The sequence below is a fragment of the Eublepharis macularius genome, chromosome 6, assembly GCF_028583425.1.
Source record: "Eublepharis macularius isolate TG4126 chromosome 6, MPM_Emac_v1.0, whole genome shotgun sequence".
Taxonomy (NCBI): domain Eukaryota; kingdom Metazoa; phylum Chordata; class Lepidosauria; order Squamata; family Eublepharidae; genus Eublepharis; species Eublepharis macularius.
This window is the reverse complement of record NC_072795.1, coordinates 5,024,649-5,044,217: the sequence shown is the minus strand read 5'-3', so window position 1 is coordinate 5,044,217 and position 19,569 is coordinate 5,024,649. Positions and strand designations below refer to the sequence as shown.

Sequence of the window (19,569 nt, the reverse complement as noted above, 5' to 3'; positions counted from 1 at the left end):
GGCACTTGCCAAGCGCATACAAATAACAGCCAAGAGAACCGGGTTTCTTTCAACACTGAAACTGGGAAGGAGACTCCAGCTGATCAGAGGCCCTGGCGCCCAGCCAGGCAAATCCAGGCTAGCGAAACAGAGAGAGACTCTTGCAAAAGGGAGACGAAGAGAAGAGAGTTTCATGCCAAAGGAGGGTTGCAGGGCCAAGGGCTTATCCATCCCCTGCCACCCCCAGCCTGTGACCTCTTCCCGCGCAGAACTGGAGGTGGCCCAAAGTCTGGAGAAAACGTTTCAAACGTACCAAGCACTCAACATCAAAATCCCCTTCTTTGCAGCCAGCTTTTTTTTTTTTACATTACCTGGTCACTCCCAATGCCCTTCAGCATAGTTGCATTTCAGTAGTGCTTTTAACGGTGAGACTGGCCTACCTTACAGGACTGTTGCACAGATATAATACAAGCTTTGAACATAACGAGCCCCCCCTCCCAGTTGCTGACTGACTGCCCGCTCATGTTCCCTGGCATTGGATGCCCCCTAGTGGCATTCTGGAGTGAACAGCAGCTGCACCTTTGCTGCTTCCCGCCCTGCCCGTTGCCTTAGCTGTGCCCCCAGGTCATACCTCCAGCCAGTGTGAAGCCAGCTTGATGAATAGTTAGGCTGGGTTCAAATCTCCATTCGGTCACGGAGCACACTGTGTGATCTTGGGCCAGCCACCTCCTCTCAGCCTGGCCTACCTCACAGGGAGGTTGTGAAGATAAAACAGAGACGGAGAGAATCATGTCTGCTGCCCTGAGCTCCTTGGAGGGAAAAGTGAGCTAAGGATGCAAGACTCCTCCTTATCCTACCTCACAGGGTTGTTAAGAGGCCAAAGTGGAAGAGGGGTGACTCATGTTGCCTGCCATGAGCTCCCCAGAGGAAGGAAGGGTAAAAATGCATTACAGAAACCGCAAGAGCCGTGTGCCATTAATTTTTCCTCTGCTGTAAAATTGGGATCCCAGGCAGGGCCGTAGCCACACATAGAACTGGTTGTCGTTTGCGCCCAGAAGATGCCCGACGAATTGAGAAGTCCCTGGCACCTCCCCTCTGCCAAGAACTCAGCAGGTGAGCCTTAGGTAAGTCATCTGTCAGCCCAGGCTCCTCACCTGCAATATGTGGCTCATAAAACCCAGCCTACCATACAGGGTTGTCGTAAGCATAAGAACAGGATAATCTATGGGAAGGGTTTTCAACAGCAGCAAAGGCTATTATTATTAAGCATGCCCAGGGGCACAGGAAATTCATAAACCGGTCAGTCTGTGGGGATTTCTCCGAGGCGATGGGGGTTGTAGAGTTTTGTTTTGTTTTTCTGCTCTGCTTGTATTTTTCCACCAGCCTCTATGAGATGAGGTTTCCTTGCGGCCACTAAAGTAACGGCTTTCTCATACAGGAAACGAATACTTTACTGCACAGTCAAAACCAACTTCGGAGATATGGAGACAATACATGCCTGCCTAAAACCAAAGAGTGAGACACAATGGGGGGAAAAAGACATGCAATCTTACAAACACTAGAACTCGAATCCATGCCGTGCCGCCACATCCTCGATGGTCTTGCAGAGACCATGTATTTGGGGCTCATTTCTTCTGCAGTTATTATAAGCCCGTGTGCGGTTTGGGCCGCTTGAGATTGCAGGGAGAGGCTCACACAACCGAAAAGAAAAAATCTCTGCACATAGAAATCTAGCATGCCAGGGAGATTCTAACAAGGCTCTCTTTCTCCCCCAACAGGATCATTCTCTGTGTACAGAGAACAGAGAGGCAGCAGGGCGAGTGCTCAGTGTCATGGCCTCGGGTTCAAACCTCGTCTCTGAAATGAGGGGCCCACTGGGTGACCTTGGACCCATCACATGCTTTTCACTTTTATTTTATTTAATTTATAGTCCGCTCTCCCCGCAAGCAGGCTCAGAGCGGATTAACAGCATATAAATGCATATAATAAAAACAGATATAAAACACTGGTAGCAATCATATAAATACAGCATGAAAACCATATTAAGACAGCCCACATGGCACTCTACATCTCAACACTCTCGGCCTGCCTATCAAGAGATAAAACATTGTCTATTTTTATGGCTAACTGGAAACCTCTTATTGACTTCCTGAATGAAAGAAGGAAAAATGATTTGACGACTTGTGGTTTTGGTTTTTAAGAAGATAAATCTGGGAAAAAATCAATAGAAAGGGAGGGCAGTAGTGAAAAAGGAAATTTTGGAGAGATTAAAATTTAAAGTATGATGTTTGTTAAAATAAGATAGGTGTTGTTGAGAAAAATGGAAAATGAAACATGAGCTATTGTTTTCTGTTGTTTCTCATTTCTGTCTTTCTTTTCTTTCTTTGTATGCTCTTTTCATTATTTCTTTCTTTTTTTTCTTTGCCCTTTCATTGGGCTTTAAACTCTATTAATAAAATAAACATTTCTACTAAAAATACCACTCCCGGCCTACGCTACCTCACAGGGCTGTTGTGAAGTAAAATAGGGAGCTGAGAATGATATATTCCATCTTGAGCTTCTTGGAGGAATGGCGGGATAAAAATGTGCTTAACCTTCACCCAATGTCTGAAATGGCTCTGCCCAGATTCAGGCTTACTGCACGTGAGAACTAAGCCATATTTGCACAAAAACTATCTGCAATGTGCATTGAGACCTTGCAAACTCACCCCAACACAGCTACTCCACTGAGTTAGGGGACGTTAAATCCAACCTCTCAAACAACTGATGTGGGATTTTCGCTATCCTGAACAGTCTCTCTTATATGCAGCCTCCAGCTGTCAGATGTTTATGCTTGCAATTCCCCATCCATCTATGGGTTTATATAACCTTCACCGGCTCAGTGGCCTTTGCTACATTGGGGCAAAGGTGTGCACTGGATATCCACAAAGCCCAGGTGTTTAAAAAAGGCTGAGATGCAAACACCACCTGTGTATACACAACTGAGATTTGGATCCTGCTTCTAAGGTCAAGGACTACACCATCCTTCCAAGGAGCGCTAAATATATATATTTTATAACAACACGAATAACAGAAGCTACAAGAACAAGCAGTCGTTTTAAGTCTCAAAGTGCAATCCTAAACAGAGTTACGACCGTCTAAGCCCACTGAAATCAATGGGCTTCGGCTGGAACAACTCTGCTTAGGATTTTACTGTCAACGTACTTCGGAATTCAGGGGAAAATAAAATATTTACAGCCATTGACACTTGTGAAAGGCGTCTTCAAGCGCTGACTGCCCTCCCTTTAAGAAGGGTTTTATGAAGCCCCGAGGACGTCTCCACGCTCAACACGTCGGGATTTTGTTATGCTGTCAATTTTTATGGTACATGCGGTGGCTACTGATCTGGATGGACTGCTGGTCTAAGACTTGCTAACCACCATAGACTTACTCAGTGGAACTTACGTCGAAGTAAATGCACAGAGGGTCGGAAGACCAGGTAGCCTCTTACAACGATCTCACTTCCCAACGCTGCTCCAGCTAGCACGCTCACCTACCTGAGGCTGTGCCGCCTGAGTCATTTTCTCTGATTCCAACACTGAATTTCTTCCCCAGAGGCCGCCACGGAGGACAATCCTTTGGCCGCACCCTTTGACGCTTTTCTTTTCCTGGAATAGGAAATCAACGGCCATCTAAGCCTACAGCCGTATCAGAGTATCACAGGGTGCCTCAGGCAGAGGATCTGGAGGCCACGAAGGGCGGTGACACAGCGTGGTCCATGGAGCTGAGTCACACAGGACCTGCAAGACATGGAACAAAGCGTACTTAAGTGACACAAGATCTCTAGATCTCATGATCGTTCTTGATCACGGCCAGTTGGAGCTACAAGAACGCAGACGAGCAGCTGGCTTCAGGAAAATCTGGGTTTCATGCTTATAAAAGACTAGCAACAAAGCCCGTTGTGTTTAACACTACAACAGGCTCTGGTGGGGTCTTGTGAGGGCATGCATTGCCCCAGCAGCATTCCTGCGCTCCACAGCGGGCCAATTTCGGCCTCAAACAGGCGGAAATCAGGCCGGTGTAGAGTGTAGGAGCACTCCAGGACCCATCATACCACCCCAACAGCGTTCCTGTACCCCGCAGCAGCCCGATTTGACTCAAATGGGCAGAAATTGGGCTGGTGCATTCGAGGCCGGGGGGCGGCAGCGGAAGTGAGCTGGACATGCGTGCTGCCTTGCCCCCCCCCATTGAGGCTGGGGGGGCAGCACAGGCGAGCCAAGCATTCCTGCCCCAGTGTCACCCCAATTGCGGCTGGGAAGGGCTGCAAAGGCACAACCGTCCTTCCCGCTGCCAGCCCCGGCCCGATTGAGTCTGGAAAAGACGGAGCAGATCTTCTGCGGGCCCTTCTGAGGCTGCAGAGGCTCACTCGGACTGCGCCTGCACCAGGAAAAAGGTGCGTCGTCACCAATACGGCTCACCTTTTATCTAATAGTAGATCAGAGGATCTTGGGCCTGGCTGTCCCTCATCCTCCATCATACCTTTAAGTTTCTAGTCCTCAATTTTTATCACTACTCCCTCTCTCTAGCCTAACAACCTCACCTGTCCTCCTCCTCCACACAACCTCACCTGAGACTCCGCTCCAGGTGCTTCCACCTTCCAAGGATAGATAGGAGGCAACCGGGGGAAATGCCATTCTATAACAGCACCCTGCTTACGGGATAGGCTACTCCGAGACATCTGGACCCTTCCAATTTTCAGCTGCCACATTAAAACAATTCTATTCTCTCCAGTATTTTGGTGAGGAATAATAGGATTATATATATATAAATTTCTGCCTGCCAATCTGACTACCCTCCAGCAAGTTTTGCAAACTGGCTCTTTTAATTTCTCTGGACTTTATTTGACGTTATTTGACTTTGGATGGCGAGCCGCCCTGAAAGGCGACGTACGGGTGTTTTAAAGAACTAACCAGCTGGCTGTCCTCACTTCCCTTTCCACCCATTTTTGCCCCCCCGTTGCCTTTCTCACAAATTCACATGACGCCAACCCGTTCCGCCCTTTGCGGTGCCTGGAAAAGGGCCCTGCACGCCCTGTGGCCTCCGCTGCCTTCAGGCCCTCCGAAAGGAAATCCTTTGACTGACACTAGCTAGATTACTCACTGCCGATTCACATCCCACCTTTTTGGGGGCCCAAAAGACCAGACACTTATTTAGCTACTTGTTTATAATGCTTTGCCTGTATTATCTCGATGATCCTTACAACCCTGCAAGATAGGCTCAGGGGTCGTTTCTTAGAAAAAGAGCTGGAGGAACTCATTAGCATAACTCATTAGCATATGCCACACCCCTTGCCATCACCGGAAGTGTTCCATTAGCACAACTGATCTGCATACGCCACACACCCCTGACATCACCTATCCTGGCTGTTCTGGACCCAATCCTGGCCTTTCAAGGCTGAAATTGGGCCAAAAATGGCAGGAAGGGGCTGGAAATGGCTGAAAAAGGTCCCAAAATGGTCAGGATCAGGCCGCTGCTGAGTGGGAGAGTGATCCACCACCCGTCAGAGGCCTGATCTGGGCCATTTCGGGCCCCAATCCAGGCCAAAACGGGCCCAAAATGGCCGAGTCGGGTAGGCGGGGCAGCCTGACATGTGACCTCTTTGGGGAACTGCCAGAACTGCGTTCTTGCGCGTTCCCCCTTGAAATGAGCCCTGTAAGATAGGTTAGTGTTATCTTTACCCTGGGGTGGGGGGTGAGGCTGTGATGTCAGTTTATGGGCAAGGCAAGATTGGATTTTCCCATTTCCGTCTCTACCCGGCCCCTTGACAGAAAATTGCACAAGCCATTCTTTATTTAACACATGGTGGTGGCAGAGAATGCCCTCATGTCATAGCCGGGGGGTTTCATGGCAAGAAACTAACAGAGGTGGTTAGTGGTTAGCCATTGCCTGCCTCTGCAATGCTGGTCTTCGTTGGAGGTCTCCCATCCAATTACTAACCAAGGCCGACCCTGCTTAGCTTCTGAGATCTGACAAGATCAGGTTCACCTGGGCTATCTAGGTCAAGACATTTAGTGCATGATATAAACATTAAAAACACAGTATTTTACCCCATTCTTCTGCCAAGAAGCATAGAGCAGCACACTGTTTGCTCCTCTTCCATTTCACCCTCACAACATTTTTGTGAGGTAGACTGGGCTGAGAGTATGTGACTGACTGGCCCAATATCATCCAGTGTGCTTCCACAGCAGAGTGAGGATTTGAACCCGGCATTCCCAGATCCTATTCCAACATTTTAACCAAGCTCTCTCTCATTCTGGGCCCAATGCCACCTCCCTGCCCTCTTCTCTTGCCCACCTCCACTCTTCTCTCAGGTGCCAGCTTTCTCTGCACTGCTGCGATGGTACACCCGTATGCTCACAGTCAGGATTGTAATAAGGCAAGGCAGGTGATGCTTGAGACTACAAACCCCACAAAGAAAGTCAGGGTGGTGTAATGTACTATGACAACCATTGGGGTTACAGTACATCTTGCCTGGATGTGTGCACATCTGTTTGTAAGAAAGAGCCAATGTGCATTTACTTTACAAACGAAACTGGAGATCCACGCCGGATAAATGTGGGGTTTCCGTCACATCTTCAGCTGTACATGCATCGAATTACTCAACCCACAATCAAGCGTCCACGGATTGTATGTGCATTCACTGTCACTTGTGAACAAGGTTAATCAGACCAAGACTCAAGAGACCCAGGTTCAAATCCAGACTCTACAACAAAGTTCCCTGAGTGACCCCGGGCCAGTCGCCTACCCCGCAAGGTTGTTGTGAGGATAGAGTAGAGGAAGAGCGAGCGATGAACACCCAACTGATCTCCTCGGAGGAAGGGGCAGGATAAAAATGTGCCAGGGGGGAGACAGAGAGCAACTGAGCTGCCTTCCTTCCCTATAAGTTGCCAAGAGACACTTCAGCAACTCACAGCACCCCCCTGCCCCAGATAACGTGCAGGGGGGTCAGGAAAAAAGGGGAGAGGAGAAGGAAACTTCTTTTTCAAGCCCCACTGCCTTACAGCTGACCGGGGGGGGGCATTCTTTGCAATTCTCCCAGAAGATCTCCTCACCGTCACCCCCAGGCCAAATGGCTATTCTGGAGCCATGTGAGCAAAGGGTGAACTGGCAAAGCCACTCCCTGGACTGGCACAGCCTGTCTGCCATGTCTCTTTAGCAGGGAAGCCAGCCGCCGCCCTCTAGTAAGACGGGCTGATGTGCCAACCCCCCACCCACCCTCAGCCCTCCAGCACAGCCCCCCTCCCCAGGCAGAGTGATGAACAGTGGGCAGCCAGCAGTGCCAAAGCAAACAGGAAAGGCAACGGAGAAGGCTCTGGAATGAGACACAAACAAGGGAGAGGCCAGACCAGGAGGCGGGCGAAAGGGGTGGGAGAAAGGGGCAAACGGACGGGAAAGAGCAGAGGGGGCACCTCCCCACACTGGCCTAGGAGCTGCCCTGCCTTTAGGGAACCTTCTCAGAAACAAAGGGATCCACATAGCAAGGATCACAGAGTCCCGCAACACCCAGCACTGAGCTCCCCAGTTGGATAATTGAAGGGCAATAAAGCAGCTGTGGGGAAGGAAAGGAACTGGGGCCAGGATGCTGGGTTTGACACCCCCAGGCTCATCATCGCTTCAAGGGAGTATAGAGAGGTCATGGCCCCTCTCTATACTGCCCTGGTCAGGCCGCACCTGGAGTATTGTGTGCAGTTCTGGAGGCCTCACTTCAAAAAGGATGTGGCCAAAATCGAGAGGGTGCAGAGGAGAGCGCCGAGGATGATCAGAGGTCTGGAGACTGAGCCCTACGGGCAAAGGCTGAGGGCCTTGGGAATGTTTAGTTTGGAGAAGAGGAGGCTGAGGGGGGACATGATTGCTCTCTTTAAATATTTGAAAGGCTGTCATTTGGAGGAGGGCAGGGAGCTGTTTCAGTTGGCAGCAGAGGGTAGGACGCGAAGCAATGGGCTTACATTACATGCAGAAAGGTACCAGCTGGATATTAAGAAGAACTTTTTCACCGTCAGAGTAGTTCCAAGGTGGAATCAGCTGCCTAGGGAGGTGGTGAGCCCCCCTTCACTGGCGGTTTTCTAGAAGAGGCTGGATGAATCTTTGTCAGGGATCCTTTAGGCTCATCCCGCATTGGGCAAGAGGTTGGACTAGAAGGTCTGTAAGGTCCCTTCCAACTCTGTGATTCTGTGAAAATACACCTCTCCCCCACAGAGAGAGCTTTTAAGCTCTTGAAGGAGAAACATCAATTCGGTTCCTGCGAGGGGTGGGATGCTTAGCTAAGAAATTTAGCTTGAGATGCCACAAGTTGACAGCACAGAACAGAACTGGAGAGCCCGGGGATAGTAGTGGTTCTCTTTGACTCTCAACGTGTGACTCTGAAACTACGTTCCTCTGGTTCTTTAGTCTCATTCGCTGAAGTGACTCAATCATCCCCCCAATTACAGCCTGTAAAAATACTCTGAGTAAGAGCAGGAGAAATCCCACCCATCGAACCCTGACTGCAACCCGTTCAGGGCAGAAACCAGACCACCGCAGCTCATGGCAGAGGGCACGTGCTTTGTAGGCAGAAAGTCCTGAATTCAAATCTTGCCATCTTCAGTTAGAAAGAATCTCAGGAGTGGGAAAAGCTGCCGGTCAAGAGTTAATAATATTGACCCAGCAGTCGGCCTTTGCACGGGTGTTTGGTGGAAGGGCCACAACTCGGTGGTGGAATACTGCCCCGAATGTACATTCGGTCCCGGGATGTCACGAAGCACAGCCAGGAAAGACCTTCTGTTTGTGACCACGGAGAGCAGATGAATTAGTCGCAGCAAAGATAAAGAGGAGTCTTTGGTGGAGGAGCGACAAATGTTTATTCTAGCATAATCATCGGTGACACGAAATAAAACCTTATCGGTCTTCAAGGTGCTACAAGGCTCCTGTTAACCTCTGCCACAATCATTGTACATTTGGCCCGGTGTCAGGCAGGCTTCCGTAACCATAGCGCACGTGTTCAAATTACTTCATTTGATCTTGGCTGTACATCCGATAACGTTCTTCACAGGGAATATCTACTACCCCCTCCGGCTCCAGGCAATCCCCAACAGCAAACAGAAAAGTCTTTAGAAGTTTATCTGAAACCTTTTCACCCAGGGAGCCTCACATCCCGGGCTGACACCTTTCTCCTCTGCAAAATCGGGGTTGCCAACAGACCTGGAGAAAAATGTCCCATCGTTTTAATATAGGGCTATTGGTGGAAAGCACTATCAAGTCACAGCCGACTTCTGCAAGAGAAGAAGTGAACAGAGGTGGTTTGCCACTGCCTGCCTGGACTTTTCCCATCCAAGTATTATGAGGGTCCACCATGCTCAGCTCCAAAGATCTGACAAGATCGGGCTAGCTTGGGCCATCCAAGTCAGGCAATATAACATTAATGTACAGAAATAGGCCACTGAAGTTCTTCACCTTGTAAGTAACAAGGGGCTGGGTATGTTTAGCCTGGGGAGGAGATGACTGAGAGGTGATAGGATAACCATCTTCAAGTACTTGAAGGGCTGCAATATAGAGGACGGGGTGGAGTTGTTTTCCTTTGCCCCATAAAGTCAGACAAGAACCAATGGGTTGAAATTAAATCAAAAGAATTTTCAGCTAAACATTAGGTAGAGCTTCTGGACAGGTCGAGAAGTCCTTCAATGGAACAGGCTTCCTCGGGAGGCGGTGGGCTCCCCTTCTTTGGAGGCTTTTAAGCAGAGGCTAGGTGGCCATCTGACAGCAATGCTGATTCTGTGACCCTGGGCAGATCATGAGAGGGAGGGCAGGAAGGGCTACATCATTGCTTACTTCTTACATGCCCAGGGTAATGCCAATCACCACCTTGTGGATCAGGTAGCAATTTGCCCCAGGCCAGTTTGGCCAGGGATCCTGACAGTGTTTTGCCATCTTCTGGGCATGGAGCAGGGGTCACTGGGAATGTGTGTGTGGGGGGGGGAGGGAGGTGCAAATTTCCTGCATTGTTCAGGGGGTTGGACTAGACGACCCTAAAGACTCCTTCCAACCCTATGATTGTATGATTCTATTATTCTCATTCAGCCTCTATTAAAAGGAGCGGTTCCTTTTTTTTCTCCAGGCAGTTAGCAACCATACGGGCAATGTGCTTTTATCAGCTGCAGGACAACAGCTATCTCGAAGATGCAGTTTTCTCCACTGTGGAATCTCTGCCTTCACTTGTAGAATCAGGACACTGCATGTGTCATAGAGGGGGGAAGCTCCCCGCCCCCAATACCCACCCTCGGCCAACGTACCTCCACCCAACAAAAGGAAAAGCCAAGACAGCGCCTCGCTACCCACAAGTTTAGCTATCAGCAAAGACCAGCTGGCAGTCCTAGAGGGTTAACCCAACTGATGCCAAATATCTTCATGGCTAATAAATGAGCCATTCCCCCCCCCTTGCCGATCATTTCCTTTTAAGAAATCCAGGCCAAGCAGGGATCTTGCTTATCCCAGCCATCCACAGCCAGGAACAAAGGCCAGGCCAGAGTTGACTTAGCAAGGATTTAACAGGGCTTTTTTTCAGGGGGAACGTGGTGGGATGGAGTTCCGGCACCTCTCGAAAATACCTGGAAATAGTGCTGGAAAATATTATTATTTCAAAGAATCCTGTGTGTTTCTTCCTCATTTCCCTCTTGAGAGTTCCTCCACCTCTTTGCCCAGAAAAAAACCCCCCTGGGTACTCCCAAACAATGGAGGAAGGCAGCGGTTCCTCTGAAGCCAAAAAGATTCTCCGGCAACAAGATCATGAAGCAACACTGGACGAGTTCCAACTACCCTGTGAGGTAGGTTAATAGGGTTGCCAGCTCCGGGTCGGGAAATTCCTGGAGATTTTGGAGGTGAAGCTTGGAGAGGGCAGAGTTTGAGGAAGGGTCAGTCATTAGCAGGGTATAATGCCTTAGTGGCTATCCCCCAAAGCAGCCATTTTCTCCAGGGGAACTGACCTCTATGGCCTGGAGATCAGTTGTAATTCTGGGAGATCTCCAGCCACCACCTGGAGGCTGGCAACGCTGTTTAAGCTGAAAGTGTGTGACTGGCCCAAGGTCACCCAGCAAATTTCCAGGGCAGAGCGGAGATCCGAACCTGGGCCTTCCAGATCCTAGTCCAGCACTCTAACCACTACATCACGCTGTCACCAGGCTGCAGTTCTCTATTGGTGGTCCAATGCAAGGACTTTCCCCATCCTTTATGGTCAAAACTGGTGGTCTCATGCCCAAAAAGCCACTCAAGCAATCAAGATCCGAACCTGGGAAGAACTTACAATACTGTCATCTTATTAGTCACATACACTTTTTACTCAGATAGGAGGGCAGTTTTGTAGGGAGGGGGTCTCAGATGCTTTGCTAATGAGTTAAGGACCATAGACCTCACCACTATGTTGCCTTGCATATTATCTGTTGCTTCAAATATACCACCAGTGCTCCATGTTGTCTAACGTCAGTCCTAGAACTGCTTATGTTCTGAGCCAGCATTTCTTCAACTCTATGTTGGATCCTTGCTAATGCTATGTCTTTGTGTGTGTTATGTGCCGTCAAGTTGCCTCCGACCTACGGCAACCGTATGAAGGAAAATCAAAAAGAGTCCAGTAGCACCTTTAAGACTAACCAATTTTATTGTAGCATAAGCTTTCGAGAATCAAGTTCTCTTCGTCAGATGCCTGATACAGAGACTGGTCAAATACAGAAGAAGAGGAGAGAGAAGAGGCAATTAGGGCACCTATGAAGAGGCAATCTGCACCTATGAAGGAAAGACCTCCAAAGTATCCTATCATTAACAGACTTGCTCAGATCGTGCAAACTGGAGGATGTGGCTTCTTTTATTGAGTCCAGCCATCTTGTTTTAGGTCTTCCTCTTTTCCTGCTGCCTTCCACTTTTACGACCATTATTGACTTTTCCAGAGGCTCTTGTCTTCTCATGATAGCCAGAACTAAAGCTATCATACTCTAGTCATGTATGGAAATGTCCTCGATACTGATTGTACTAATCTCACACTGTGTAATCTGCCTTGAGTCTCAGTGAGAAAGGCGGACTATAAATAACATAAATAAAAATAAATAAATACATGAATTCCTGAGATCCCCCACCCCTGCTCTCAGGCATTTTGAGATCCAACTCCCAGCTCTGAGCCACGGCACGCGGCCCCCCCAGCCGTGCCTTGAAAAGCAGAAGGCGAACAAAGGGAGGAAGAGCAAGAGATGAAAAGGAAGTGCTCTGGGGCACATCTGTGCAACAGCTGGGCCTACAGAGAAACAGCAGTGCTCCGAAAAACAGAAACTGCCCCACCCATACACTCGCACCGTTTGCTAGAGGCATCACGGAGGGAGACTCAGGACTTGCTGCAAAGCAGGGGGGTCGGGGAGCTCACGCAGTTGCCAAAGCCTTAAACAGGGCTGGAAAGTAAGCAATGGGTAAATGGGCATCCAGTCACATGGGGGGCAGCTATGTAGCATCGGCATCTGGAATGTCTGCTGTGCCAACACTGCGAACAATCAACATCAACCTGGTGCACGTTGGGGAGGGGCTGCAGCTCTGTCATAGAACATCTGCTTGGCTTTCAGGTCCCCGGTTTAATCCACGGCATCTCCCGTTTTAAAAAAAGGTTCAGGTCATAAGTGATGTGAAAGAGCTCTGCCTGAGTCCCTGGAGGTCTCCTGCCCATCAGAGCAGACAATATCGACGAAGAGCCTGATTCAATATAGGGCAGCTCCATGCGTGTTCGTGCATGAGCAGAAGGCGCTGGTGGGGAGTGCCCTCAAGTCAGAGGTGACCCCGGGTTAATTCCTCAGATACAAGGACTGGGGGAAAGGCCTCTCTTGGCTGCAGCAAGGTTGCCAGTCAATGCAGGGAATGCAGGACCAAGAGTCCAACACCACAAAAGGCAGATTTCGAATGTTCACAAGGAAGACGGAGCGGTGAAAGGAAGGATAGACACAGCGCATTCTCTGTGGTGGCCCCCCACTTTGTGGAACGGCCTGTCTGAATGGATACTAGAGGATGAACCAGGATTGAATGGGAACAGAAAATCGAAAAGGTTTGTGGGGACCGCTCTGAGTTGCAGGCCATACCAGCGTTACCACTTAAGCAAGAAGTTTCCTTTCTGTGGGCCTCTTAATTCTGCCGACGACAGATCAGCCACAAGGGCATATGGTACTGTCTAAAGAGGTCTGGAAGGCTCCCAGCCTTCTGATATTCCACAGACTACATAAAACAGAGTTGTTCAGGAAGGTACTTTCATAAAAAGAACAGGACTATATTCTATGCTACTGTGTACAGTATGTATTACCCATCTATTGTACTATTACCCTGCTCTTATGACCTTGTTGTCTATGTATGCAATTCCAATTTCTTCATCACTTGATCTATCACGTCTGATGCTTTTTTGCACTGTTTCTAATTTTTGCAATCCTGGCCCTGACCTGGATGGTCCGGGCAGCCCAATCTTATCAGATCTTGGAAGTGGGGTCAGCCCTTTTAAGTATTTGAATGGAAGACCACGAAGGAAGCCCAAGGTGGCTATGCAGAGGCAGGCAATGGCAAACCGCCTCCGATCCTAAGAAATATTTGCCCATCTTAAAAAGGCATGCGAGGAAGAAACCATAAAAATGGAATGCCCCAGCGACTCACTGCTCAAGAGGCCCAAGGTCAAATAAGAGAGACAATGTTATATTATTCTAATCTTGCAGTTCCTAAAATCACATCTCTCTCCATCTCGAGGACATATTTTCTCATTTGGAAGAACTCCCTGGCTGCCCCAACTTTAGAACACAGAAGATATAAGAACTGCAGCCGGAATATGCCTGATTTCCTCTTCCCCCTTTAATCTCAGTTTCTATTTGTGCTGTGTTTCTCACAGTGTTGGTGAATTCAGAATTGTAAAGCACCTCGACTGCAATGGCGGAATGGTGGTAAATGAACATATCAAATCAATATTAAAAAATAAAATGAAAGTGCCTATTCTTTAACACGGTTTCCGCCTCAATTGCATGATTTCATTTTTTTTTAACAAAGCCAATGTCAGTTTATATCTGTGCACAGGAACGAGTTTTTTATAACAGAATATCAGCGTCGGAATCACAGATATCTACATAAATTAAATAAACTGCACATCATCAATTCTAGCCTTCTCCTTGTTCTTCCCACCAGAGGCACAATGCAGCACGAGAGCCATGCAGAGGCATCAATTTGAGAGCTAAATATGGGATTTTAATCTGCTCCACACAATTCCATTTTTAAGACTGGCGGAAGGGCCGTAGATAGCATAACGAACATGGAGCCACTTATCAGACCAGGCACTCAGAACAACTCAAACTTGTGGTGTCCCTCATAGGCTGACATCACAAACCCTTCTTTCCCCATGGCGGAGAACTTGACAAACTGTACATCTTTTTTGTACAAGTTCAATTTAACAACACTCAGAAATCCATATGGGTGTCTAAATCTTGAGGCTGCCCCCAAATCAATCACAGAAACCTTCCAACAGCATATCTCCAACTCTCTGCTAGCAGAATGTCGTAGCCTCATTTTACTATGCAGATCTGTGATTGTCTGGTGATAAAAGGTTATTCCTTTTGGGGTAAGAGATATGTTATGCCAGCTGCCATATAGTTTTCTATATGGATGTACACCAAAAAAAAATATCTGGGTAATCCAGATCCGAGTTTCAGGGATACAAAAAGTCCTGTGATTGCTGAAATCTGGGAATCATTATCTGATCCATTTCAGCAAGATTAGAGAATCCCAGATTTATCCAGCCATTATTCCATATGGGAAAAACTATCTGAGTGGCTGGGGGAGCATTTTTCAAGCAAACGCCACCAAATTTGTGTAGAATCTACTTTTGACTGTTCACTAAAGACCCTCCAAGATTCAGGAAGATTGGACCCAGGGATCCAATTCTATGAGCCTCTGAACAAGGTGCCCTCCGCCACACTCCATTGTTTCCTATGGTGGGAAAGTTTCCAAGGTGGCTCCTAGGTAGAAACACACAGGGGCTAGGCTTCCACTGGCCAGAGGCACACCCCTAAATACAAGCTCAAGCCAAAGGAAGCTCAACAGAAACAAAATGAAGCAAGAGGACCAACATCAAACCAAAGAACCATGTCAAAACAGGCAAATTCCACCCAAAGCAAACGGAAGCAGGGGACACTGTAACAATTTAATCTAACAGAATGAGTGTAATTCACAATAGCTATACAGAACCCACGGCCAGTAGGAGAACAGTGTCCCCTGCCTCCGCCTCACTTCCCCTCCTCCCACTGGGAAAAAAACATGGGAGCAGCCCAGGAACCAGACGTCCAGGAGGCTGGAGCCACATTTCTCGGATTAACCTGGATTTATCTGGGCTTCTTGATCTGGGTTCCTGGATAGGATTTGGAATTCTCTACTCTGACCCTGGAAAAGCTGGATTAAACTGGATCAGCACACATCTGGCTTTTTCCTCCAGATCACCCACTCCTAGTTATCTGGGCCCCAGGCCACTCTAGAACATAGTCAAAGGGGGCCGGTAAAGGCACTTCCCACTTGCCTTTGGACCCAGAGAACAGATCCCAAAAGGTCAGGGTAAGAAGCAGCTTGGCCAGAGGAAATAAGTTGACAAAAACACCATTAAAATGCAAAACAAAATGAGGCACATTTTGCAAAGAAAGTTCCTAACAGGAGACATTCCTGACTTGCTAAAATCATTTCAGATTTCAGCCAGGCAAGAATGCTGAGTGTTTGTAACAAGACAAAAAAAACCCTTCTGCGATTCTTAAGGCGACGAGTGATTCCGCACATGTTGGATAATGCACTTCCAATCCTCTTTATAGATCATTTGGAATGGATTTTTTCGTGTGCAGAACAAAAAATCCACCTCAAAGGATGGATAAAGTGCATTGAAAGTGCGTTATCCAACGTGTGCGGAATCTATTAATGTCGAACACCTCCAACAGGGCAAACTGATCTCCTTCCAGAGTTAATTATAAAAAGCTATCTCCTGAGTGCCGACACATCTGTAAGCAAATATTCAGTCGTTACGTTTTTCTTAATCACAATATCAAGAACATCTCCAGCCAACATTTAACTATCACCCCAAACAAATATTAGCAGAGCAAAGGATTTCAATGGGCTTAGACTGGATTAACTCTTCTTAAGACTACACTGTTAGTTTGACTCCACTATCACAGCCCCTCCCCTTATTTTTCATTCTCCTTCTCTCCTTTGGCCATGTTCTTCAGAGACATGCGCACATCCACGCATGTCCCACATGGACGACGGGCATCGGGATTATCAAAGATTTTAGCAATTATTGAATTGAGAACTAAGCCAATTAGATATTTGAAATATTTTATTCTGATCATCCTCATTGCTCTCTTTTGCACCCTCTCGATTTTGGCCATGTCCTTTTTGAAGTGAGGCCACTGAGACTTAATGCGGATCACACAGTGTAAGGGTTTCCAGCAGAAATCCAATACAGAGTTGAAATATTGCTGAGACAAAACAGAAGCAAACTGACATGACATATTAAACAATGAGGAGCTATCCAGCAGAAGCACAGTTACAGCAACAGGCAGTATGCAGTAGTACAGTCTACTATCCCAATCCATTTTCCTATAGCACAGTCCTATTATCGGTGTTAAAAAGCCCACCCCAATCTACAATTAAGTCCCCAAGAGCTCCAGAGTTGGAGGGTACATGTGTGAATGGCCATATTCACGTACTTCACCCTGGCCCCAGGGTAACAGATAAGGAATCAGTGGCTAGAGTGTTGGACTCAGATCTAATCCCTGCTCCGCCATAAAGCTCACTGGCTGACCTTTTCCCACCCGCTCTCTCTTTCATTCCAACCTACCGCAACCGGTTGTTGTGAGCAGGGCTTTTTTTCTGGGAAAAGAGGTGGTGGAACTCAGTGGGTTGCCAGCACAGGGGGCAACTCTTGGCGGGAGGTGGTGGCACTGGTACCACATGCGAGCACACAAAGTGTGCGAACCCTCCCAGGACCAATGATGTCACTTTGGGGGAGCTGGAACAAGGGGGGAGTTTTTAAAAGTTTAAATCACCCTTGATGAAAATGGTCACATGGCTGGTGGCCCCGCCCCCTGATCTCCAGACAGAGGGGAGTTGAGATTGCCCTCCGCGCCACTCAGCGCGGAGGGCAATCTAAGCTCCCCTCTGTCTGGAGATCAGGGGGTGGGGCCACCAGCCATGTGACTATTTTCAAGAGGTGCGGGAACTCCATTCCACCCCGTTCCAGCTGAAAAAAAGCCCTGGTTGTGAGGATAAAATGAAGGAGAACCATACGTGCAGCCCTGAGTTCCTCAGAGTATTAAATAAACCCCAAATTGTATATATGTGTTGAGATTATTTCTACCCTGCCTTTCCGCTGTTTTTCAGGAGCGCTCAGAGCCGCTTACACTCACAAAAACAAAAATACAGCCAACCTAAAAAAAAACACGGAAAAACAACGAGAGAATCCTGGAACCTCAAAAACAGAGCAACATTATAAAAGCCTTGAAAAGAATCAGCCGCCATAAAGATCCACAGGCAACTAAAAACCAGTCCAAAGCAGCCGAAACCGAGTCAAATGCAGCAAACAGCTCATACCCCCTTCCAGCACGAGCGGAAATAAAACCCGATCACAGTGAAACTGTATGCAGGATAAAATTAACTTGCAAACGCCCTCCCAAACAGATGTGTTTCTGACGGAAAGGGAAGGGGGATACGGCCAAACACGCTTCAAAGGGCAGGGAATTCCATAACCTGCAGGCAACATCTGTGGGAATAAAAATCTTCTTATCATGTATATCCGCCAATCTTATATCTGCAAGTGCAGCTTCCGTAAGACGGCGCTGTCAGAAGATCAAAGGCCCATTTATAGCATGATTAGATTCATCAGGTATTTAAGAGGCAAGCTGTTTAGAGCAGCCGCTTTCTTTCTTTTCTTTTCTTTTTTAACAAAAGAGCACTTTGAATTGGACACAGCAACAAACTGTAAGCAAAGTGCAAAGTTTCAGACTTACAGAATCAGTGCTGTGTGATTCCCTTACAAAGAAGTCTGTTCCCAGGATACCAAAACTCTCCACTATAAGCAGCCACAAGTTGTTTTTTTCAGAAGTATGTGCGACGGCAAGAGCCAGAAGCTTGTTTCTGTTGTTTCTATTTTCATGCCGAATTCCAGATTCTGCACAGGAAAGCCAATAAAAGCAGGGCTTTCAAGCCACCAACAAGTACGGAGCGCTTGGGGACACGTTAGAACTTTCCTACCTTTTCTCCGTTGTTTTAGAACCTTCTCTACCCTGACAGACTGAAAGCACCGGATAAATTATTCCGGGCACATCACACACAATATTCCTGAACTTTCCCATCGAAGCACTGCAGCCCATCAGCTGGCATGGGCCCGTGCCTCCGGCTAGACCCCAAACTCTCCCTCCATTAGATAACACAATGACCTGCTCGCACGTGGGCTGTTTGCATGAAAACTTGTGACGGGAGGCTCTTTTTCCTGTTTGATGGTTGTCTTCTCCTTTGGGTTTTAAAAAATATTTTAATTGAATATATAAGGCATACATTCTTGAGGGGGTGGCCTTGCTGAGTCAACACATAATCCAAGAGAATTTCAACGCACCCCTTTCCCTCCCCAGTCATAGATCTTACTGCCTTTTGTGATGAATTCTAGCTACAGGCTGCATCAACCTAAACAGACAGGGAGTTCTTGCTGATGTTTAGGGGCCTAACAGGATTGCACCAGCCTCAGAACTTGCTCTTCAAGGGAGGGAGTAACTGCAGCTGCTGTCCCACCCCCCCCCCGGCACTCACCCCTTACCTGTAAGCCTCTTGCTTCCTTTCTGGCCCTCCAGCACCAGGCTGCCGCCACTTCCTGCCGCCACACTCTCATGCAATGATGTTCAGTGCGCTCCAAAGGCTGCCTTGTTTTGCTGCCCTCCCTGTCGCTGACTTTCAAAGCCGGGAGGGCCAAGTGTTGTTGACATGCACGGGCAGCCTCTCACTGCAAGCGGTGTGTTCGGTGGCTGCCGACTGCCAGTCGCTGCACGCACTCTGGTGGCTGCAAGCTGCCAAGACGGCTTCTCAGGGAAACAGGCAGGAAGGCGACATTGCTGAAGCGAGCACAGCACATGCAACGGTTTCATCGCAGAGCCACACATGACGCCGCCGAGTTCAGTACTTGCAATTGCACGCTGCGCAGGTTGTCACACGAGGAAAGCATCGCTGCTGCAAGGTGAGGGATACTTCACGCAAGCCAATGTGGCCATTTACGGCCCCCTTTGCTAGTCTGCTACGCTCAGTCCTTCACTGGCCACTGCTGCAATTTCACATTGCATGGGGAAAAGTTGTTGCAGGGGTTTAAATGGAAGCAGGAGGGATGGGCTGCAGCTTGCCGTATATTGCAGTTACGTGTTACATGCAACTCGTATTCTTTGAACAAACTTGCTGCAAGGAGAAACAGGTTGCAGCAGCAGCTGCAATCTAGATAGAGGAACATGCAAGACGAGATGGAGTTGGTGATGCCTCGTAGGTTCTTCAGCGCTGCACAAAACGTCTAGG

General features: G+C 48.1%; 1 protein-coding gene across 2 annotated transcripts in view; it reads right to left on the bottom strand.

Moving 5' to 3' along the window:
- The window catches only part of TNK2 (tyrosine kinase non receptor 2), a 132,037-nt gene extending 113,077 nt beyond the window's left edge, over positions 1–18,960 (bottom strand). For both annotated transcript variants that reach the window (XM_054984138.1, XM_054984139.1), the window contains exons 1-2: positions 18,830–18,960; positions 3,516–3,758 (exon numbers count right to left, since the gene is read on the bottom strand). In XM_054984138.1, coding sequence (XP_054840113.1) covers positions 3,516–3,650 — 135 coding nt within the window. In that variant the 5' untranslated portion in view covers positions 3,651–3,758; positions 18,830–18,960. The remainder of the gene's footprint in view (positions 1–3,515; positions 3,759–18,829) is intronic.
- Positions 18,961–19,569: the final 609 nt, after the last annotated feature.